The 24,053-nt window shown below is 43.2% G+C and overlaps 1 protein-coding gene across 1 annotated transcript in view; it reads left to right on the plus strand.

Annotated features, from left to right (window-relative positions):
* The window catches only part of NBAS (neuroblastoma amplified sequence), a 359,592-nt gene that overhangs the window by 276,877 nt on the left and 58,662 nt on the right, over positions 1–24,053 (plus strand). Inside the window, 2 exon segments of the mRNA XM_021087823.1 lie at positions 1,209–1,218; positions 21,972–22,190. Of these exon segments, the coding sequence (XP_020943482.1) occupies positions 1,209–1,218; positions 21,972–22,190 (229 nt within the window).

Genomic DNA, 24,053 nt, shown 5'->3' on the forward strand with positions numbered 1-24,053 from the left:
GCTTACCCACTCTAAATGCAATAGTTTGCATTTACTAACCCCAAACTCCCAGTCCATCCCCCTCCCCATTTGGCAACCACAGGTCTGTTCTCCTTGCCATGAGTTTGTTTCGTTTTGTAGATATGTTCATCTGTGCCATAATTAGATTCCAGATATAAGTGATATCATATGGCATTTGTCTTTCTCTTTCTGACTTCACTTAGGAGAGTCTCTAGTTCCATCCATGTTGCTGCAAATGGCATAATTTTGCTCTTTTTTATGACTGAGTAGTATTCCATTGTGTCTATATACAGCATTTGCTTAATCCATTCATCTGTCATTGGACATTTAGGTTGTTTCCATGTCTTGGCTATTGCGAATGGTGCTGCAGTGAACATAGGGGTACATGTGTCTTTTTCAATGAACGTTTTGTCTAAATATATGCTCAGGAGTGGGATTGCTGGGTCATATGGTAGTTCTGTATTTAGTTTTATGAGGTACCTCCATACTGTTTTCCGTAGTGATTGTACCAATTTACATTCCCACCAACAGTGCAGGAGGGTTCCCTTTTCTCCACACCCTCCCAGCATTTGTTATTTGTGGACTTATTAATGACGGCCATTCTGACCAGTGTGAGGTGGTATCTCATGGTAGTTTTGATTTGCATTTCTCTAATAATTAGTGACGTTGAGCATTTTTTCATGTGTTTGTTGGGCATCTGTATATCTTCTTTGGAGAAATGTCTATTCAGGTCTTCTACTCATTTTTAATTGAGTTTTTTGGATTTTGTGCTCTTGAGTTATAAGTTGTTTGTATATTTTAGAGATTAAGCCCTTGTCAGTCGGACTGTTTGAAACTATTTTCTCCCATTCCATAGGTTGTCTTTTTGTGGTTCTTTTTTATGGTTTCCTTTGCTGGAATTATTTTATGTATTAAAATTGATCTGCCTTTTTGTACGATTACATCATTGGAAGACGGTGGGTGGTGGGCACATGGGACCTCTCTATACTATTTTGCAGTGACTTGTGAGCCTATAATTATGTCAAAATAAAGAGGTTTTTTTTTTTCTTTTAAAGATTGGTAATGGCTTGTAAACACCCAAGTCAAGCTATTGACAGTTGTACATATGACTCCGGAGTTCAACAGGAAGCCTGAGTTGTAGAAATACATTTGGGAATTGTTAGCATAGAGAGGAGTTTAAACCATGAGGTTGGATAAATTTCCAAGAGAGTGAGTAAGGTAGAAAAGGAGAATAGGAATTCTCACTATGGTGCAGCAGGTTAAGGATCCAGCGTTGTCTCTGAAACAGCATGGATTTGATTCCTAGTCCTGCACAGTGGTATTAGGATCCGGTATTGCTGCAGCTGCGGCATGGGTCACAGCTGCTGGAATCCATCCTTGGCCTGGGAACTTCCATATGTCATGGGTGTGACCATTAAAAAAAAGAGCAGAATAGAGGATTAAGGGTCAGCGCACTCAATATTAAGATTCAAGGGTGAGGAGGAACCAACAAAGATTACCAAGATGTTTAAGATTTTTTAAAGTATAGCAATATTTTTATTCATTAATGGAAAAGCATCATAGCAAATGAAAAATGATACAGGAAGGAGAGGGGAGACTTTCGGAGGTTAATGGTGGGATGGTGGCCCCGAGAGCCCAGGGGGAAGGGTTGGCCTTGGGCAGGATGCCCGTCACCTCCCCACGACAGCGGCAGGGAGGCGGAGCTGAAGGGCACAGATGTGGGGAGGAGCGGGTTGTGGGAAAAGGCAGGTCCTTTAGCAGCAAAATAGGTGGGGAGTTACGGGGAGACTGCTGGGCCTCCTCGGGGCACCCTAGGGAGCTCCTCTCCCAGTTGTCACCATAGCCCTGCTTATGAACTTGGAAAATGTTAGCAAGTGTACTTTACTTGAGGCTTGATGCCTGAACAAACCTACCTCCCCTCCAGCATTTTGACTTTGCCTACACTTTATCCTGTCAAGTCATCCTCGTGCCAGATGCCCGCTTTTATCCTTAATCAGATTTACCTAATCATAAAGTATATGTTAGAATTTTTCCTTATCAATTCAACAGTTTCTTTCTTATGAAGTACCCATGTTAGAATTCCTTGCCTAAACAACTTAATCCCGGTATACTTATTTATTTACAGCATGGATTGTAAAGGTAAAAATAAACATTTGCTACTGTTGTTAAAACTTTTATTGCTACTGCTTCTATTTTTATTGAGGCCTGTGCTAGTCTGATGGACCGAACCCAAAGGACATTCGAGATATGGTCCTGCTTCCAGTGGGCTTACAATCGAGGAATAAAAGGCAAGGAAACATGAACACTGGACCCGAGTGTGATAATTTCCCCACACATTAGGTAACTTGATATTCCTGGATATCTTGGGGTGGCTCTTAAGCATTGTCATCTCCAGTCCTAAAGGACGACTGTCCCAAGTTTAACAGACAGTGCGTGTCCAATCCCACTTTCACATTCAGGTCTCCTGATCGCAAATTTGATGTTGATTGTGTGAACAGTTCTGTTTTAAGGCTTGGAAAGAGGAGAAGGGTAGCAGAAATAAGGAAAATCTAGGACATAGTGAATGAAGTATTTTGCATGTTCATGAGCCTATAAAAAGTCTGTCTTACCTTCTGATCAGTTGGAAAGTTCGTTTGACCTAAATGGATCATACATTATAAAGAGTCCCCCAAAGACAGTGCAGTTTGAATGTACACGGAGTGAGCAAGCTGGTGAATGCTGTGAGTGGCAGCGCGGCTTGGAGAAGAGCAGCCTCTTCTAAGGAGGGAAGAGACGTAGCGTGAGTGTCAGTCTCTGCCGGCTGCTGTACATGCCTCGTCTCATGCACTCTTCATAACCACCGTGCCCAGTGGCTGATTCCAACCCCTCCTGGTTTATTTGGCTGTGCCTGCAGCACATGGAAATTCCTGGCCAAGGACCGAACCTGAGCCACAGCAGTGACAGCACCAAATCCTTAACTTGCCAAGCCACCAGGAAACTCCCCACCCTTTTCTGTGGATCGGAAAACTTAGGCTCAGGGAAGTTAAGGGACTTACTCTAGCTTGCTAGCATGTAGGTGGCAGAGCCAGGATTTGAACCTCATTCTGTCACATTCTGAAACCTTGTTTTAAACCTGCTGTTTATGGAAAAGCTGGAGCTCTGTTTCATAGATTCATTTAGACTTTACTCATTCACACTACTGTAAATAGTCTGACACAAAACTGGTAGTAGAAGCTGGCAGGGCACCTTGGGGGCAGTCATTAGAAATGCACAACTGAGGTGGTTCTGAGCGGGGAGCAACCCAGAAGTGGTTTCAAAAGTAAAGCATTTGAAAGGATAAATTGGCATGACCTTGGGATCGGCTTCAGCTTTCCTGGGACTTCATAGATCTTATTTGTCGGTGCATGTGTGGCACAGAATGAAACTGTTCATTGTGCATGGGGCTGGCAGTGGGTGCCAGCTCAGAGACCGAGGGAGGGCATCCACACAGGTCTTTCTCGGGCAGATGCGCCGCCGTGCTCCATCCTGCAGAGCTAGGTTATTTCAGGCTGTGAGGAACCCCCACCCTCTCGTTACTTCAACTGAGGGATCACCGTGGTGGGAATAGCAAGGAGCCAACACAGTGAAGGTGAATGAAGGAAACCGTTTCAGGGAGTGAGGCTTCCCACACAGGTCATGACACAAAGGTGAGAACCTGCTCACCCCACCCCCACCTCACACTCACACACTCATGCTCACTTGAACATTCTTCACAAGAGGAAGCTATCACCAACCAGCATAGGGCAGCCCAGCAGGCAGAGCCCTGAGCCACCCTGCAGGTCATTGTCAAGCCTCTGTGTCACTGCCTTCGGCTGAGTGCTAGTCAGAGTGCTAGTGCCTGGACCCATCAGCTGTGGTCGGATTCTGAGAGGTTTGTTGCCGAGAGGATAACCTGTTTGTTTTGTTTTTTGTTTTGTTTTTTTGTCTTTTTGCCTTTTCTAGGGCCCCTCCCGAGGCATATGGAGGTTCCCAGGCTAGGGGTCTAATCAGAGCTGTAGCCGCCGGCCCACACCAGAACCACAGCAACGTGGGATCCCAAGCCGCGTCTGTGACCTACACCATAGCTCACGGCAACGCCAGATCCTTAACCCACTGAGTAAGGCCAGGGACCGAACCTGCAACCTCATGGTTCCTAGTCGGATTCGTTAACCACTGCACCATGGCGGGAACTCCAGATAACCTGTTTTTAATAGATTCCTATTGCCGCTTCCTCGAAGAGGGGCTGTGGGTGTATTATTCACTCCGAATACTGTGACCTAAGTATCTAAGAAGCCTAAGCATCAGGCCATAGGTGTCCGTCAGCATCACCCTGTATTGAAGCGGGCAGCTGATCCTTCCAGCAGTCTGTCCTAGTCGTCCTGGCTGCACCTAAATGTGGCTCTCAATTAACCATTTTCCTCCTCCTGTCTTTTCACATCCAGCCCTCAAACAAGATACTGTAAGAGAAGGAAGACGACACTTACTGTAAAGTTGCTCTGCGCATTGTCCTGCCAGCTCTGTGAAGTAAATGCTTTTATCACCATTTTAACAGGCAAGAAAATTAAGGCTCAAGGAAGTTAAATAACTGCCCCAGAGTCCCAAGAGCTAGAAGTGACCACGTCAGGATGCCTACATAGGCCTGCTCCCCACATCTCCCTTTCCGCTGTGTCCTTTGCCTGAGAAATTTGGCTGCCAAAGCCCATCTGGGGTGGTTGTGATTCTTGGCTTGACTGGCCAGCGGAACCCTCATTCTGTTCGTGCTTAGAAAATTATTTCACATTGGCTAAGGTAATCATTTAGTAGGAGAGATTGAAAACTGGCCAAAAGACCTTGTACACAGGCCAGTTGTAATTAATAACGCCTCAGCTTCCGAGCTGCTGTGCCTCTCTGCAGCCTTTGCAGGCATCTCTGTTCACGGACACAGGGACATCCTCCTTCCTGGGAAGCACGTGGGTTCTCAGTTTCCAGGGCGTGGAGTCTTGGGGAAGAGAGAAGGATACATCAGTAATCTCAGAGTAACGTGCAGCAGATGCCAAGGCATATTTTAACATGAAAAAAAGCGGAAGGGGAAAAGGAGGCTGAAACTCACTCCCTACCTAGATGCTCTTCTCTGTGTGGCTGACTTCACGGTTGCTTGTTGTTCAACCATAAATCCTCAGTGGCGTGGCCTCCCATTACTGCTCTGTTCTTTGTTCATCCCAGAAGCTCCCTCCTGTCATTTAAGTACCTTTTAAACTTATAAGCAGATTTACCTAATTACTGTTATATGAATACTTTCTCCAGCCTGAGCAGCAGAGGGACCTATAATGAAAAACCATGCTCTCTACTCTCAGCTGGTGCCAGCAGCTTCCCGAGTATTGGTACCCGGAGGAAGATCCCTGTCTACCTACAGCCATCTCAGGGTGCTGGTTGTTCTTGCCTACCTGACAGCCAGGGGCAACTCTTCATAGATGGAGATGGTAAACAAAGAAATTAGAGGAAGATTGATAGTTGATATGACAGATGACTTGTAGTGTGGTAGCTTTAAGGTAGAAGTGGTTAATACATGAGTTGATGGGACCAGCCAGGACAAGTCCCCATACTAGAAGAGATATTTAAGCTGAATCTTTTTTTTTTTTTTTTTTTTTTTTGTCTTTTTGCCATTTCTAGGGCCCCTCCCGTGACATGTAGAGGTTCCTAGGCTAGGGGTCTAATTGTAGCCGCTGGCTTACACCAGAGCCACAGCAAAGCAGGATCCCAGCTGCGTCTGCGACCCACACCACAGATCATGGCAATGCCAGATCCTTAACCCACTGAGCGAGGCCAGGGATCGAACCCACAACCTCATGGTTCCTAGTCGGATTCGTTAACCACTGAGCCACAACGGGAACTCCTTAAGCTGAATCTTAACACATGAGGATGTGTGTCCTGAGCACCACAGAGGGAGTGATGAGAAGAGGAGGAATATTCCAGACATATTTGGCGGTTTTCATAAGGTGTGGAGTAACCTAGCACCTTCACTTGACTACAAGACATAGGGTATAAATGGAAGTGTTTGGATGGAGCTAGAGAGAGAAGGAAGGAAGGGCCTGGTAAAGAACGAGAGCTCTTGTGTATCTGGCTAACAGTTTTAGACTATCCTGAGAATGGATCAGTTAGACAGATTTTAAGCTGTGTGGTGACATTTTTGGATTCTTACTTCAGAAAGATCACCTTGGTGACGGTTGGAGAAAGGCACAGCAGGCACCAGCCCAGACACAGAGGAGCCCCGGTGTGAAGGCCATTGCGGCATTTGCTGGGAGAGCTGGTGATGGACCAGAGAGGCATCGACAGCACACTCACTCTGTTTCCCATCATTACTATAGTGCAGGCCTGTCCGCCGTGCCAGTTTTCATAAGGAATTTGTGTAACATCCTTTGAGGATACTGTTGAGGGATTTTCCATCCCACCTGTATGTGCGAAAGACTCTGAGGGATTGATGCCACTTATCAGATGTCAGAAATTCCCATGAGGAGAACAGGGGAAAACAGTTTAAAATGAACGCTGAACGCTGAGCCAGGAAAATCTGGAAAGTCCCTCTGTTAAGACTGTGGCCTCTCAACACACTGAGTTCCATCGTGATAGATCGTGACACATTGTCAAGTTCTTCTTTGGTAGCATGGCGACAGGTTTATAGTTAGACCTTTCTGAGTTCCTGCCACGCTTGACCTTGGGGAAATTATCTTCTGAGTTTTCTCCTCTTTATATTAGGGAACAGTAATCACTACTCTATACATGTAGATTAATTTTAGAATGTTTTTAGACACAAGCGAAAATCCAATTAAATTAGCCTAACTGAGCAGAAAATGCACTGGCTCACGTAACCCAAAGGCTGCCCTCAGGGTTGGCCGGTTCAGCAGGGGGTGGGCATCGAGGAGCCAGTCGCTTCTCTTTCCTCTTCTGTCTGTGCTAGTAGCTTCACCACCAAGCTCTTTGCTTCAGGACGCTCAGCGGTCATTACTGAAATGACATTACTCCCTAATCCATGTCCACTCAGGTGGGGAGAGAGGGCTCCGTGCGAGCACCAGGCAGAAAGTCTGAGCTTTTTACTGGATAGATCGCCCCGAGGCAGTTCCTGCGGCTCTTGGCATGCCAGGCACAGGTTACTTTCCATCTCTGTTGCCTGAACCAAGCAGTGTGGCGAGACGGATGAGAGCACCTTGAACGGTCACCTCTGCCAGGACTAACCCTGGAGTAGCCCCGAGTCGGTCCTACGCCCACTGCATGGTCAGCTCCTATGCGACGCGGTTTGGGTCTGAAGGAGAATAAGCACAACATCTGGAGCATGTCCCTGGAATAACTGTTGTGGTGGTTATGTAAAATAGCAGATTTAAAGAGCTTGGTGTCAATAGATACTCAGCATTGGTCAGTTCCTCTTCTGCTTTTCTTTATCCCTCCTTCTGGTTTATTCTGACTTGTAAGATTGAAAAATGACATTCAGATTCCTTTCAGCCCAATTTCTAGCAACAGTTTAAGTTGGTTTTGAATGATCCTAAGTAGTTGTAAGTGTTGGGATAAGATCTGGATTTTTGGAGTTTGCTGTTGGCCTAACGATTAAGGATTCACTGTTGTCACTGCTATGGCACAGGTTTGATCCTTGGCCCGGGAACTTCCACATGCCACTGGCACAGCCAAAAACAAAGGATCTGGATTTTCATATTTACACTTGGTTTTGATATGAATTCTGTAGATCTACTTAAAATGCTCTGAAGAACCATTTGTGTCGGGTGTCCCCGGCATGGCTCTGATAGGAAGAGATTTTTAAGTGGGGAGCGTAAGTGGATGCGCTCAGATCTTGTTAAACCCTGTGCGTGCGAAGCAGCAACGCAGCAGTGGGGACTTGCCTTCCTTACAGACTGAGTAACTTTTCATTTCATTCTTCATGGCCCTCTCCGTTAAGGTAAAGGTGACCTTCAAGCTGTTGAAAAACTTAGGAATGTATTAGCTTGTGTCACTGCTCAAAGCAAATAGTGAAAAAAGCTAGGGCCACTTACACTTCGCTGAAGGAGAATTAATGGGATGCTTGTACAAGGCGAAAGGCAAAGATAAAGTGGCCTCTGTATCCTGCGTCATCTGTTTTTATTACATAAGCAATTGATAGTTAAAGCAAAGGAGCAAACTTGTCATGTTGATTTTGTTAAGTATATAACTGAATGTGACAAAGCTTGTGTTCTCATTTTTGTGTTTGAATATCTCAATTATGTTAAAGCAAACATTTTCAAGACTTCTCAGTTTCATTTTCTGTTGCAGCATAGCATTTAAGGTACTATTTCATAATATTCTCTATTTACAGCTTTAAAACAGCGCTTAAAATGTTAGACAAGGCACTGAGAGTAAAAAATGAGTAAAATATGGATCCTGCTCTGACAGATCTTTTAATTTAGTAAGGAAGATAGAGAAATCAGGCTTATATGCAGCACTCAGAATCAGCACAGAGAGATGAGTAAAACATAGAGATTTCTTTTTATCGAAGTCAGTTAAATCTAACTTAGATAATTTGATACCTTGTTGGTAGCCTCTACCTCTGCTGGCCCCTGCAAGGCATCCTGTCGTCATTGGAGTAAATGTGCAGATGTTTTACAAACGATGAGTTACAGTGCATTAGTGGTTCCTGTAATTAGAGGGTTGTGATCCGCATTAAAACCGAACAAACAGGAAAGAACACTAGACTGTAGATTAATATCAGAAAATACCAGATTGCACCTCACCACAACAGGGGCTATGTTGTTTTATGAAGCATTTGTTGGCTTTTAATACATGCTTACATGTCAGTCCATGTATCGTGGATACTGGGTTTTGGTATACAGTGTGCTTCTTACTATGGGTCTTGGACAGAAATGTCGAGACGTTACTGAGCCAACTGACAGGTACCCGACTGCATGCAACTTGGGCAGCTAGCATAGGACAGAGTCTGTATGTCTTTTGGTTCTTCAGTGTTTATCATTTAAATCCCAAACTATCTTCTTCTTTCACCCCCCCTTCCTTCTGTGCTCCTGATTGTCCCTCAGCCTCCAGTCCTGGGAACCCCTTTCAGCCATATTCCATCTTCACCCCCAGCCACTGGCGTTAACCAGGAGAGACCTGGTGCAGATTCAGGTTTCTTTCCACCAATGCCAGTGCCTTCTCTAGCCTCACAGAGAGTCAGCGAGTATAACAAGGGCTCGGAAATTGGCCTTGTTTAAAGTAGCACTCAGTTGATTTCAGTCTGGGTGGTCTAAAGATGACACTCAGGGAAGCAGTACTTCCAAGCAGTGCACTTCACTTTTTTACTGATGTACCCAGGAGAATTTAAAAGAACCCGGTTAGCCTCTCGCGCACTTGATGCCTTAGTCCATTCCAGCTCTGTAACAAAATGCCACAGACTGGGTAGCTTATGAACAACAGAAATTTATTGCTTACAGTTCTGGAGGCTGGAGGTCCAAGATAAAGGTACCAGCGTGGTGGGGTTCTGGTGAGACCCCTTTTCATGGTTGATAGTAGGCCCCTTCTCACTGTGTCGTCACGTTGCGAATGGGCTAGGGGTTTTTCTGGAGCTCCTTGTATAAGGCTCTAATTTTGTTAATAAGAGCCCCAGCTTCATGACTCAAGCATCTCCCAAAGGCCCTACCCACTAATACCATCACCTCTGAGAGTTAGGATTTCAGCATGAATTTTGAGGAACACAAACATTCAGACCATAGCACTTGATATTTAAAATCTCTCATGATTTTAAATGGTTACAAAGGATGATATACTTTTGAATACTTTAATATCGGCATTTAAAGTAAAACTATTACATAGCTCTGGTTATCCAGGATAATCTACGTTAATGTAGGGATTTAATATCTACCACTGTCCCTTTTAAAATACAAGAGCAATGGCATTCCCTTGTGGTGCAGCAGGTTAAGGATCCTCTGTTGTCACTGCCGTGGCTCAGGTTCAACCCATTCGCCATTGGTGTGGGGAAAAAAAAAATTACAAGAATAAGCACATCTTAACAGTTAGAAAGGTTACATCTTTCTGTTTTCTCAAACTATTTCTACTCTGTTTCTTTTGTCAGAGAAAATAAAGCTAGACACTAGTTAAAGGTGGTAGAGGCAGATTTTATTGCATGATAACTACTGCAATGGGAAGAGAGCCTAGGTAAGCTGCGTTCTACTTAACAGAAGCACAAAGCAGGAGACTTCAAATGCTGGGATGTGCTAAGGGAGGGACTCTGAGGAGGATGGGAGATGGGGCTGGTCCCTGTGACTAGGCCATCTGGGTTTGCTAATTGACACAGGTCTGTAAGAGAAACCTCCTATCTTTATGACAGAAGATAGTCGTGCAGATTGGAGCAAGGAACCTACTAAAGTTGGGCCCTTACCCTTCCACGGGGGGAGCAAGGGCTGTCTCCTTAAATCTTTGCATTCAGGTCCTTGATGAAACAATTCTGTGTGGTCCAAAATGTATATTTCAAAGGGGCAGAGAAAGGGTTTATAACTGCATGCTTTGAAAAAGCAACTGCTATAAGAGGGGCTCAGAAGGTTGGCTGGAACAGACTGGAGTCTGCTAGCAGCACTGAACTTTCTCAGGCAGGCATTTACAGGAGGACTTTGGTCGTCCTTGAGACAAGGCTTTAAGCTGTTAGAGGTCATGTGGCAAGCAGACTTCGGTCAGGCTCTTAGTGAAGGAGTTTGGACATAGAGCTGTTGTAGTTCATTTTTATATACTTCTCATCATAATGCAGGTTTTATGCTTACAAGTCTTATTTCTCTGCATCAAATATTATATAAATAGGAATGAACATTTAAAGCTTTTCAAATGATCATAGGACTCTAAGATTCTTTTAAAAATTATTGAGTTATTGTTTCAAATATTGAGGTATGTATTAGAACAACATAGCTTAACTTCTTATAAAATAAGCATTAGTTATGAAAAAAAATGTGTTTAAAACGTACTTCTAAATGAGATGGGTTGGGCGTGAAATGTTGTTTTTAATTAGTTTATGTGCCCAGGGCTGACTGTTAGTTATTGCTAGACTGATACAGCATTCAACATCAGTTCTTTCTGTTTTATATCTTTATAGATATGAATGTTTAAAAACTTTGTTCACACCAGATGGGGAAGGAATTTTGTCACAGCAGTGACACTTGATTCTTTGAATGCCTTCAAGGTTATCAGCCAAAAATCACATAGAAATATTTAAAAATTTTTTTTATTTTTGTCTTTTCTAGGGCTGCAGCTGCAGCATATGGAAGTTCCCTGGCTAGAGGTCTAATCAGAGCTGTAGCTGCCGGCCTTCGCCAGAGCCACAGCAATGCAGGATCTGAGCCGCGTCTGTGAGCTACACCACAGCTCACAGCAACACCGGATCCTTAACCCACTGAATGAGGCCAGGGGTTGAACCCGCAACCTCATGGTTCCTAGTTGGATTTGTTAACCACCAAGCCAGGATGGGAACTCCCAGAAATATATTGTTAAAAATTGTTTGTAGGAGTTCCCGTCGTGGCGCAGTGGTTAACGAATCCGACTAGGAACCATGAGGTTGCGGGTTTGGTCCCTGCCCTTGCTCAGTGGGTTAACGATCCGGCGTTGCCGTGAGCTGTGGTGTAGGTTGCAGACACGGCTTGGATCCCGCGTTGCTGTGGCTCTGGCGTAGGCTGGTGGCTGCAGCTCCGATTCAACCCCTAGCCTGGGAACCTCCATATGCCACGGGAGCGGCCCAAGAAATAACAACAACAACAACAACAACAACAACAACAACAACAACAACAACAACAAAAGACAAAAAAGACAAAAAAAAAAATAAATAAAAAAAATTGTTTGTAATAATTTATCAACTGACAACTCAGATCCTTCATAAATTTTGTTGAAAGCAAAGAATTGGAAACCTTACGACATACAAAAAGACATATGCTGTTGAGTTGGTGGAGTCCTGTCATACAGTATTTTGAAGTGCTTGTCCCCTTGTTTGGTGTTCTGGAGCTTTTCAGACTCTAGGACAACATATCAGAGTCTGATTCAGGGAGAATGTGGGGCATGTCTTTCTTGTGTAAGTGGAGGAAGGCTGCAGTGAAAGAGAATAGGCTTGACCTTGACCTCTAGCATGTTCTCAAGACCAGTCTTAGGAAAAATATTTGGAAAAGGTAAGCTGTTAGAAATGGACTCTCTTAAAATTATCTGAATCTATGTACTCTTTAGAAAGGCTTTGTGGCTGGTGGCACACATACCCTGGCTTGTAGACCACTGGCCCAAAGGAGAATGTCAGTTGCCCAACATGGTGCCCGCAGTGATCCCAGCCCTCCTTTGCATCTCTTCACTGCAGGACTGTCTCCTGCCTGAACACATTCCCATTTTCCATTTACATTAGGACTCTTCCTGGTGCCCCTACAGCTGTGGTTTTTCCTGGTGTGGCATGAGCATGAGATTGGAAAAAGAAGAGCCTCTACCTTTCCTTGGCCATGGGATTTGGCAGGTGCTATGAGGGGATCAGACTCCTGGGTTTTTTATCTTTTTCAAAATCGATGCTTCCTCTTTTCCAAATGGACTGTTAGCTGCTGCTCTGCATCCACTCTCCCCACCTCAGACTCCCCAAGTTAGTGAGCCCCTGTTTTTGGTGGGAGTGTATTATATCCCTTAGGGGTCTTAGAGTTCAGTAAAAGGTTGAGAATCACAGCTATACAACATCCTCCCTCTCTCATTCTCTTTTAGTCTTGTGTGTGGCATGGGGAAGTTCCCGAGCCCCAGATAGAACCATCAGTAACCAGAGACAAAGCAGAGGCAGTGCTGAATCTTAACCACTGGGCTACCTGGGAACTCCTAGAACATTCTCTCTCTCTTTTTTTAAATTAATCAATGAATGTTACTACATTTATAGTTGTACAATAATCATCATAACTGCAAAGAAGTTCATTATGTCCTTTTTTTAGATTCCATATGTAAGTGATAGCATTCGATGTTGGTGTCTTACCATCTGACTAACTTCACTTAGCATAATTTCTAGGTCCATCCATTGCTGCTAAATATGCCGGTATTTCTTTCCTTTTAATGGCTGAGTAATATTCCATTGTGTATATGTATCACATCTTCTTTATCCACTCCTCTGTCAATAGACATTTAGGTTGTTTCCATGGCTTGGCTATTGTATATAGTGCTGCAGTGAATATTGGAGTACACGTATCTTTTTGAGTCATGGTTTTCTCTGGATAGATGCCCAGGAGTGGGCTTGCTGGATCAAATGGTAATTCTATTTTTAGTTTTCTGAGATATCTCCATACTGTTTTCCATAGTGGTTGCACCAATTTACATTCCCACCAACAGTGTAATAGGGTCCCTTTTCTCCACACTCTCTCTATATGATCCTCTCAATAGATGCAGAAAAAGCCTTTAACAAAAATCCAACACCCATTTCTGATAAAAACCCTTCAGAAAGTGGGCATAGAAGGAACCTACCTCAACATAATAAAGGCCATATATGACAAACCCACAGCTAACATCATTCTCAACAGTGGAAAGCTGAAGGAATTCACACTGAGATCAGGAACAAGACAAGGATGTCCGCTTCTAATGTTCAACATAGGTTTGGAAGTCCTAGCTATAGCAGTCAGAGAAGAAAAATAAATAAAAGGAATCCAAATTGGAAAGGAAGAATAAAACTGTCACTATTTGCAGATGACATGATACTATACCTAGAAAATCTTAAAGACCCTACCAGAAAACTGTTAGAGCTCATCCATGAATTTTGCAAAGTTGCAGCATACAAAATTAATACAAAGAAATCAACTGCATTTCTATATACTAACAATGAAAGATCAGAAAGAGAAACTAGGGAAACAATCCCATTTACCATCACATCAAAAAGCATAAAATACTTAGGAATAAACCTACCTAAAGAGACAAAAGACCTGTACTCTGAAAACTATAAGATGCTGATGAAAGAAACCAAAGATGACACAAACGGTTGGAAGAATTGATATTGTCAAAATGACTATACTACCCAAGGCAATCTACAGATTCAATGCAATCCCTCTCAAATTACCATGGACATTTTCCACAGAACTGGAACAAAATATATTAAAGTTTGTTTGGAAGCACAAAAGATCCAGAAGAGCCATCCTGAGACAGAACGTTCTCCTTTTCACGCTTCTACTTTAGGTGCCACCTCCTTCGCCAAGACTTTCTTGCCTTTCTAAGACAATTTTCCTTGGTGCACCTACATAGTTTATACTTCTGTCGCATTTTATAAATATTTATTTTTGTGTTTGGCTTTTCCACTAGGAGGTATGGTCTTCAGTGGTAGAGCTTGTGGCTTAATTTACCTCTGTATCCTCTGGGCCAAGGCCAGACTTTGCACGTGGTATGTGTTGATGCGTTGAAAGGAGGAGGAAGAGATGAAGGAAAAGTAGCCTGAGGTTTTAAAGGGAACCCAAACAGAGAGGATATCTATCTATACTTTGTCAAAGAACCTGTTTTCAATCTTTCAAATTAACTGTGATTTTTTTTTTTAACTTTGCTCTTGGTTTCCCCCTATTTTATGTAGTTGCTATTAGCAATGTGAACAGGAGGCAAACCCTGCTTTTTTCACCTGACTGTAGGTAGCATCTGGGTTTCCCTAAGTTACCTGCCATTTCCTACACTTCAGCCTTATCTTCAGAGTCACACGATACTCATCTTTAAAAGAAAAAACAGTATCTGCTTCGCAGGTTGTATCAGCCTTAAGGTACCGGCACGCGAGGAGAGCTGTCGTGGGAACTGGGAATCAAGCACTCCCTGAGACGATCGCCCTGATGCTGTTACTCTTCCGCGAAGCTCCTTCCTTGCCTGGACCCCAGTCGCGAGGAGGATGAAGAGCAGTCCCGTCGGCCTGACACACAGGCCTTGGCATTGGGCCACTGCTTCCTCCTCCCTTGTGCCCTGACAGGCCTCGACTTACACCACAGACGTGCTCCCAGGTTCCCACTTGCTCCTTTGACCTGGGGGCCTCTTGAAATTCTTCTTTTCCTGTCTTAGTGCCTACTCACTCCCGAGGAGTCTCCTTAGACGTAGACTCCATCCGCAAGCCTTCCTGCCTCCCAGCCTCTCACTTCCGGTGGATGGGGACAGTTACCCTCCTGCACCTGGATAATGATCCGAGTCCTGCTTCTACGTAATGCCCTTTACGTCTTTCCACCTGGAGTTCAGCCTCCCCGGGCACAGGGACCTGATCTCGTTTTGTCTGCGTCACCAGCACCCGTTCCGAGGCAGATGCACAGCGCCTTCGCTGGGTGGATGTCACTGAGTGAACTGAAAGCCATCCCTGGTTTAAAGTCCATGTGCCTCTTCCTGTATGCCTTCCAGTCACTACCAGCTGCCACTGTCCTGATGGCCTCCATCTGGTCCTGAGTTGTTTGTTTCAAGTTCTTTAAAGTGTCCTTTTGCCATTTTGGTCTCATGGGCCCTGCTCCCCCAAGAACAGGATACTGCAGTCCCTGATAAATTGGAGCCCTTTTGGCACATTCTGGACCAAAGTTTCTAGGAGGATGTTGAGAACATGTTGTTTCATTGCACTTTTAAAGGTTCTTTTATCCCCCTGTATGTTGAGCCGAGTTGTTTAGTAATTTAGCAGCTATTTTCTGTTTGTCTACAATGTGCTAGACATTGTATTAGATGCTGGGGTTACAGAGATTTAAAAAGCACAGTTTCTACCCTCGAGGGTCACATTGTTTAGTTGGGGAAATGTACAAGTAGCCAGACAATTTTAACACAGTGTGTGATGTGTTTGTAAGCTTTAAAAGGAGCCCAGAGGGGAGGACATGATGTTAGGGACAGGGTCTCAGAGGGGTCAACCCTGAACTGGTTCTGGAAGGACAGGCAAAGGCAGGCTTGAGAAAGGGTGACATTTTTTTCCTCAAATACCTGTAGTTTCATCCTGTTAAAAACATAAGATTCTCCTACAGTGTGTTTTTAAGTGGAAACCAGATAAAACATTTCCATGCCGTTATGCTCAGTATCCAATTCCCTTCAGTGGCTCCCGAATTCCTGCAGGTGAGACTCCCTAGCTGCCTGGCGCTCAGAACTTCTTACAGTTTAGTCTTAGCTCCTCTTTCCAACTATAGCTTTTTGATATTCTAGTTTTGGGGGGGTGGGTGGCAGTGGTCGCTACACTGTGGCCCACAGGTCAAATGAGCCCACTGTCAGTTTTTGTACCGCCCTTAGCTGAGACTGGGTTTTACCTCTTCTTAGAGGAGTCTAGGAACTAGCCAGCCAACCAACCCACCAAAAGGGTATGTGGCCTGCAAAGCCCAGCATTTTCTGTCTGGCCCTTTACAGCCCTGCCCTGTCTACACAGAAGCCTCACCAGTGGTTTTACCTATGTCGTAAGCTTTCCCACTTGTGCAGCTCTGCTTTTGCTCTTCTTTCATCTTGAGCTGCTGTCATTCATCCATTCATTTGTTTATACGTTTGGCAGATTTGTTGTATATGAGCCACCATCCTGGGTTCTGGGACGATAGCAGTGACAGACAGTAAACAGACAGAAACACAGTGTGTGGGTTGTAAAGGACAAGTCCTGTGGGGTAAGAGAAAGAGGCCGAGTGAGGATAGAGGCTGCTATTGAGAGTGGTCAGGGGAGGCTTCTTGGATGAGGCGACATATGTGCCAAATCCTGAGGGAAGAAGCACAGGATGGAGCCATGAGGATACGGGGAGAGAACATTCCAGGCAGAGGGACCAGCACATGGAAAGACCTGCAAGGAAGGCAGTGTTGGGAGTGGGCTGAGAGTGTGGAGGAAGGCAGGATACAGGATTGGAGAGCTGGGGTGAGGTGAAGGGCAGATCCCATGGGGTGTGGTAGGGCATGAAGCCTGGGTTCTATTCTTAGTGAATTAGGAAACCATTAAATGGATTTGAGCAGAAGAGTTGACATGACCAGCTTTATGTTTTTAAGACATCACTCTGCTACCAGGCAATTGGAGTAACCGGGGAACCCCAGGATCACAGTGGCTGAAAACAGCAGAGGTTGGTGTTCTCTCGCGGTCCTCATCCAATGAGAGACACCAAAGGACTCCACACCACAAAATCACTTAGGGTCCAGGCTGACGGAGGTGCTACCGTTTTGTATTGGTGCCGTCTGGGACCTGCGCCCTCCTCAACTCCAAGGCTAGGAAGGAAGGGTCACGGGGTCATGACGATGTTGGTTACTTTTTGCCTTGGCTCAGAAATGACACACGACACCTCTGCTCAGGTGTCATTGGCTGGAACATGGCTCATCCTGCAGCAAGGGGGTTGGCAGATGCCGTGGATTCCATGGCGTCTTGGGTTTGGTGAGCACCGCTCTCTGTGCCACATGGGGAGACCAGTAGGGACCATGGAAATACTTGAGAGGTGGTGGTGCTTGGGGACTGAGTGGTGGCAGTGAAGGTAGGAGGAATTGTGTAGAGTCGGAATCTTTTTCGAAGGCAGATCCAATCAGATTTGCACACGTCATGGATGATTCCTAATTTTCTTACCCTTCCCACCAACTTCTCTGTTGTATTAAATGTGCTTTCTTTGAGCCTCATTCTTGTTTTTATCTCATTTTTCTATAGGGCCTGCAAAATAGATGCTTAGTACCTATTTATTGAGAGAGAGAAAAATTTAGCCACTCATGTTTATTTTACAAAAGCTGCATTTTAAAAATAACAATTACTAATTCTGTCAGGGACTAGCTTCACAAAATCTTCAATTGGTTGTTATAGTAGCGATGTGTATGAATGACGTGTTAATGCCATGGCTTCAAAAAAGAAAGTAAGGTATTCCCATCGTGGCTCGGTGGAAACGAATCTGACTGGCATCCATGAAGACCCAGGTTTGATCCCTGGCCTCGCTCAGTGGGTTGAGGATCCAGCGTTGCCGTGAACTGTGGTGTAGGGTCTCCAACACATCTCAGATCTGGCATTGCTGTGGCATAGGCTGGCAGCTACAGCTCTGATTGGACCCCTAGCCTGGGAACCTCCATATGCTGTGGGTATGACCCTAAAATAAAAAGACAGAAAAAAAAAAAAAAAGAAGGTTAAGAATGAATGTTCCTTATGGTTACAAGGGATGGTGAAAGCTGCACATTTTTATTCTGGTATATTTTAAAATTTTACTCGTCATTTCCTCCATCATAAAAGAACTTAAAGAAAACAAGTCTACTAATTCAGTGGTAAACATAAATCTTAATCCCACCCTGCAGTTTTCTGGCAATAAACCAGTTTTCCCAGAGCTGAGGCAAAGAGCTTAAGCACCCAGTTAAGTAAAACGCACAGTCAAATAACAGCTCTTACGCACTGTCGTTCTGCCTCTTTGAAGTCCCAGCTCTCAGGAAAATTAACTTAGGGTTGCATTTATCTATACTTTACATTCTTAATAAGTGTCAGGTTATTTTGTTATCCAAAAGATTGTTTAAAATAAGGAAATAAAAGCTTTTCTGAGGACACCGGTGATGAGGTCAGACAATTTAAACTCCAGGAAAAAAAAAATCACTCACCTCTTGTGGCCGACAGCAAGCGTGAGAGAGCATAGAGTTCAGGGTGTGGGAGACAAGGACCGCATAACACTGAGCAGATGGTCTGTGTGTGTGTGAGCAGGTGGAGGGCGCACCTGGACGTTGGAGCAGAGGGAGCGAGAAGAGCATGGCACTGAGACAGCAAGATGCATCCCGACACGGAGGAATGACGAAGAGTCTCTGTGTCTGGAGCTTAGGCTCTGGGTTACAGTTACACTGTGAGGCTAGAGGGTTACTTGAAGCCAGCCTGTGAACATCCTTAGGTACCATGCTAAGGAATTTGGGAGCGCATAAAGGGATTTTTCTACCAAGCAATTACATGACAGGTTTATTAGGAAGATAAAAAACTAACAGGTGAAAGATAGCCCATGTGTTGTATCGGGTGGTCAACTTAAAACTCAGCTTCCATGTATTGAGACTTACTATGAGTGAGGCATTTTGCTGATTGTTTTATGTATTATCTCATCTCATTTAATTTCTTAGGATAAAATTTTATCATAGATGACATTTTCCATATTTTCCGGAAGAAAACAAGGCTTGATGCATGTTGTCAAGTTACAGGGTTGCCCAGCTGGTGAAAACGAAACCCAGGTTTCTTTTTTCCCCGTTTTTTAAAGTTGTATTGACGTATAGCTGATTTACAGGGTTGTGACACTTTCTGCTGTAGAGTGATTCAGTTGTACATCCATTCTCTTGCAGATTCTTTTCCCACATAGGTTATCACTGAATATTGGGTAGAGTTTTCTGTGCTATAAGGCAGGCCCCCATTGGCCAATCATAACATATGCCTCATGCAGGTGCCAATCCCAAACCCCCCCAGTCCTTCCCTCCCTGTCCCACCTGTCCTTTTTTAGTAACCATATGTTTTTCCAAGTCTTGTGAGTCTATTCCTTTTCTGCAGAGAAGTTCATTTGAATCCTTTTTTTTAGATTCTACATATAAGTGATATCATACGATGTTTGTCTTTCACTGTCTGACTGACTCCACTTAGTATGATACTCTCTAGGTCCATCCATGTTGCTACAGGTGGCATTATTTCATTCTTTTTTATGGCTGAGTAATACTCTGTTGTCTATAGGTGCCATATCTTCTTTAGCCACCCCTCTGTCGATGGACATTTAGGTTGCTTCCATGACTTGGCTCTTGTAAGTAGTGCTGCAAAGAACATAGAAGTGCATGCATCTGGAGTTCCCGTCGTGGTGCAGTGGTTAACGAATCTGACTAGGAACCATGAGGTTGTGGGTTCGATCCCTGCCCTTGCTCAGTGGGTCAACGATCCGGCATTGCCGTGAGCTGTGGTGTAGGTCGCAGGCACGGCTCGGATCCCGCGTTGCTGTGGCTCTGGCGTAGGCAGGAGGCTACAGCTCCGATTAGAACCCTAGCCTGGGAAACTCCATATGCTGCGGGAGCAGCCCAAGAAATGGCAAAAAGACACACACACACACACACACACACACACACACACAAAGCAGTGCATGTATCTTTTTGAATTATGATTTTCTCTGGGTAGATGCCCAGGAGTGGGATTGCTGGAGCAAATGGTAATTCTATGTTTAGTTTTCTGAGGCATCTCCATACTGTTCTCCATAGTGGGTCGTAGCCATTTATATTCCCAACAATAGTGTAAGAGGGTCCCTTTTTCTCTGCATCCTCTCCAGAATTTATTGTTTGTAGACTTTTTGATGATGGCCATTCTGGGTTGGTGTAAGGTGGTACCTCATGGTAGTTTTAATTTGCATTTCTCTAATAATTAGTGATGTTGAACATCTTTTCTTGTGTTTTTTTAGCAATCTGTATGTCTTCTTTGAAGAAATGTCTATTTAGATCTTCTCACTTTTTGATTTTTTTTTTTTTTTTATATTGAGCTGCAAGAGGTGTTTGTATATTTTGGAGATTAATCCCTTGTCAGCCACGTCATTTGCAAATACTTTTTTTCCCATTCTGTGAAACTCAGGTTTTCTGAGTTTAGTACTCTTCCCGCTTACCAACTCATCCAGTGATGGTTGACAATGGGAAGTTAAATCCGGGACCTATGGAAGGACACAGAGAGACCCACTCTTTCTCCCGCAGCCCTGCTTCCTGCACGTGTACATTGCCTGTCCTGTTTCTTTTTTCTTTTTCTTTTTCTTTTCTTTTCCTTCCTTCTTTTTTTCTTTTCTTTCCTTTCCTTTCCTTTCCTTTCCTTTCCTTTCCTTTCCTTTCCTTTTCTTTCCTTTCCTTTCCTTTCCTTTCCTTTCTTCCTGCCACATTCACGGCATATGGAAGTTCCTAGGTTAGGGGTTGGATCAGAAGTACAGCTGCAGGCCTACACCACAGCCACAACAATACCAGGTCCAAGCCGCGTCTGTGACCTACACCACAGCTCACAGCAACACCAGATCCTTAACCCACTGAGCGGGGCTAGGACTCAATCCCGTGTCCTTATGGATGCTATTCAGGTTTGTTACTGCTGAGGCACGATGGGAACTTCAGTGTTGTTTTTAAATCCTTTTAAGGCTCTAGTAAAAGCATGTGTGAGTAGCTGACAGGAGACTAAAACCCAGGGTCCAGAGCAGCACAGATCAGCAGGGCCTAAAAAGGGTCCAGAATGGCTCAGGGGTATGTGGTGCCTCCATTGCAATAGGTTAAGTTTAGACTCAATCTTATATTCTTGAGGCCAAGTGAACTAACATTTTAAATATTATTAGAAAAATAGAACCCTTGCATATACCTGGCTGTTACTATTCGGTAAGCAATTGGTGAGTAAAGGAGTGCATGTAACATTTTATAGAGAATTGGGAAAGTTGAGAACAGAATTGCCCATAATCCCAACACATTAGTTCACATAATGATCTCTGATATGTTGTGTGTGTGTGTTTTCTTCAGCCACATGCACAGGTATAGTTCCGATTTTAAAGTAAGCCTAGCATAGACACTTTGATGATTTCTGATTCCTAAAAGTGAACATTTTATGGTAACCATTTTCCAAATGCCTGCACTGTTTTTATAATTCTAATTTTAATGGTTGCGTGATAGTCTATGTAGTGATTTATCATAAGCTGGTTACCATTTCTCTTATTATCATGACAGATCCCTTTTGAAGTTTTATTTTTATATTCTTATTCCAGTTATAATGTTTTCTTGTTTTGAATTTCTTCCTTAAAATAAATGATCAGAATTGGTTGTAGAAACGACTGCTCATTTTTGCACCGTAACCAGTAATCTATTTGAATATCACTTTCATCATAACCTCACCTGCTTTGGAGTATTAGCATTTTAAAAAAATCTGTATTTGCTAATTTAATAGTTCAAGTGGTCCTCGCTGTTTTTGTTTTCTTCACAGAAGAAATCCTACTTAGCACAAGTCCTGTTCACTCAAGTTGCATGTATTAAAATTTTACTCTTGTTCACTTTTGCCACACTAATACCTTATTAAATATGCCGTATATAATAATATCAGGTGATTTGTCTCACCTTTGTTCATTTCCCTTTTTTTTGTTTGTTTGTTCAAGTTATCTGTGGAGGCACGTAAAGAAATGACTGTGAAAGCTATTAAGACAGTTCAACATTTTATTGAGAAGCCAAGGAAAAGAAGTTCCGAAGAAGACATTCAGGAAGCAAGCGATTCTAAAATGACCTATGTAGATGCTTTGAATCATCTGGAGAAATCACTGGCTCACCTGGAAACCCTCAACCATAGCTTCATCCTTTCCCTGAAGAATAGTGAACAGGTAATGAAATGAAAACTTCTGTATGCTCATTCACTCATAGTATCAGGGTATTCTTTCATTTATCCTTTAAAGCTATAGACACAGTTTTGATAGGGTTTTCAGTCTTGCAGATTTTCTTCAATAGCCATTTTTTTATTGAAGTATGGTTAATTTTACAATGTTGTGTTAGTTTTGAGTGTACAGCACAGTGATTCAGTTAACATATGTGTGTATGTGCAAGTATTCATTCTTTTTCAGATTCTTTTCCATTGCAGGTTGTTACAAGTCATTGACTCTAGTTCCCTGTGCTATACAGTAGGTCCTTGTTGGTTATCTGTTTTATGTGTAGTAGTGTGTATATGCTAATCCCAAACTCCTAATTTATCTCCCTCCCCACAATCTTGCAGATATTTAAAAAAATAATCTTCAAACTTTATTCTTTAAGTTCTTTATTATCTCTTGGTTGTCAATTCAGTTTTCCCTCTTTAAAAATAATTTTAGGCCATGTAACACAATTGGTAACCTGGGGAGGACGGGGTTGGGGGCTGAATTGCACCCAGGATGGTTGCCTGGGCTGAGGGAGTGGTCACTAAAGCTGAGGAATGAGAAAGACTGGTTTTCAAGCTCTACTTCTTGCTAGAAGGTGGTTTGTCCTCCAGTTGAATATGATAGAGTTCCCCCTCTAAATTTCGGAAAATTCAGAAATGGCCATCCATAGCTGCTTCAACATTTTTTTTTTAATTACATGTATTCACTCTATTTTAATGTTGCATTTTCCAATATAACTTTATCCTTGATTTGGTGGTTTTGGCTGATAAAGTTTTTCCTGGTTGGTTTCTGGTTGAGATCCTCATGGTGTCTCAAAAAGCCCCTTCCTGAGAGCCAGGAGCCCCTGCCCGTGGTGAGGTTCGGGGACCAGGGTGGTGGGACTGCTCGATGAAACGGATTCTCTGTAGCCTTTGGAGCTTTTCTTCTGTATTGTCACAGTCATGGGAACTTTAACCTTCTTTTCTATAACTGAAAAGGTGACAAATCAATAAGTTAATGGTTTTCATCTAGGTGGAAACAGTGTTTAGGTATATAAAAAATACTCCATTTGCCCTTAAATGCTATGGAAAATGAACCTGTAAGTGGCCACTAACCTCCTATTTAATTTGTTTATCGAATTATATTCTTGGCTTGAAAAAAAAATAGTCTTGGCTATAAAGACCAGTCGGTGGAGAGGAGTCCAGATAATGAAGAAATTTAAGACATCAAAATATGTATGAGATACGTAATGCAAGCCCCTCATGCCAAAAGATAAAGGGGAGAATTCACACGTATGATAGCAGTTTTATTTCCTTTTGTATTTTTCAGTGCCTATTAACCTATCAAATGAATAATATTAAATAATGGTATGAGAATGTAGAAGCCTTTGCAGGGAGCGAATTGGCCTTACCCATCTTCATTTTATCTTGTTGACATTTGCGGTTCTATAATCAATAATTATAAGAACTAGGATAAAATTTGAATCTTCCTGTAAAAGTGATTTATATTCATCAGAATAAAATTTTTAAATACTTATTTTTCTAATTGCATATTTTATATTCAAATCTGGAAACCGTCATTACTCTCCTTGGAATAAGGATTGTCTTTCAGCAGCTATAGTAGCGTATACATGGAGCCAAGGGGGTTATTAACAGAAATAGCCATTTGCTTCAACTAGGCTGTGATTTAAAGGTACCACATAGCTCTTTGTGAATGTTCAGTTAGCCCACGATAGTCCGTCACATGAAATTCTTCTGGTTTCTAAATTGGACATTTTATGACTTCATTAAGGTGCCTTTCATAGCAAAGGCTGGAAATAACCTTCAACCTCTTATATCTGTCCCTTTTAAGTTCAGG

This window comes from Sus scrofa, chromosome 3 (assembly GCF_000003025.6).
Source record: "Sus scrofa isolate TJ Tabasco breed Duroc chromosome 3, Sscrofa11.1, whole genome shotgun sequence".
Taxonomy (NCBI): domain Eukaryota; kingdom Metazoa; phylum Chordata; class Mammalia; order Artiodactyla; family Suidae; genus Sus; species Sus scrofa.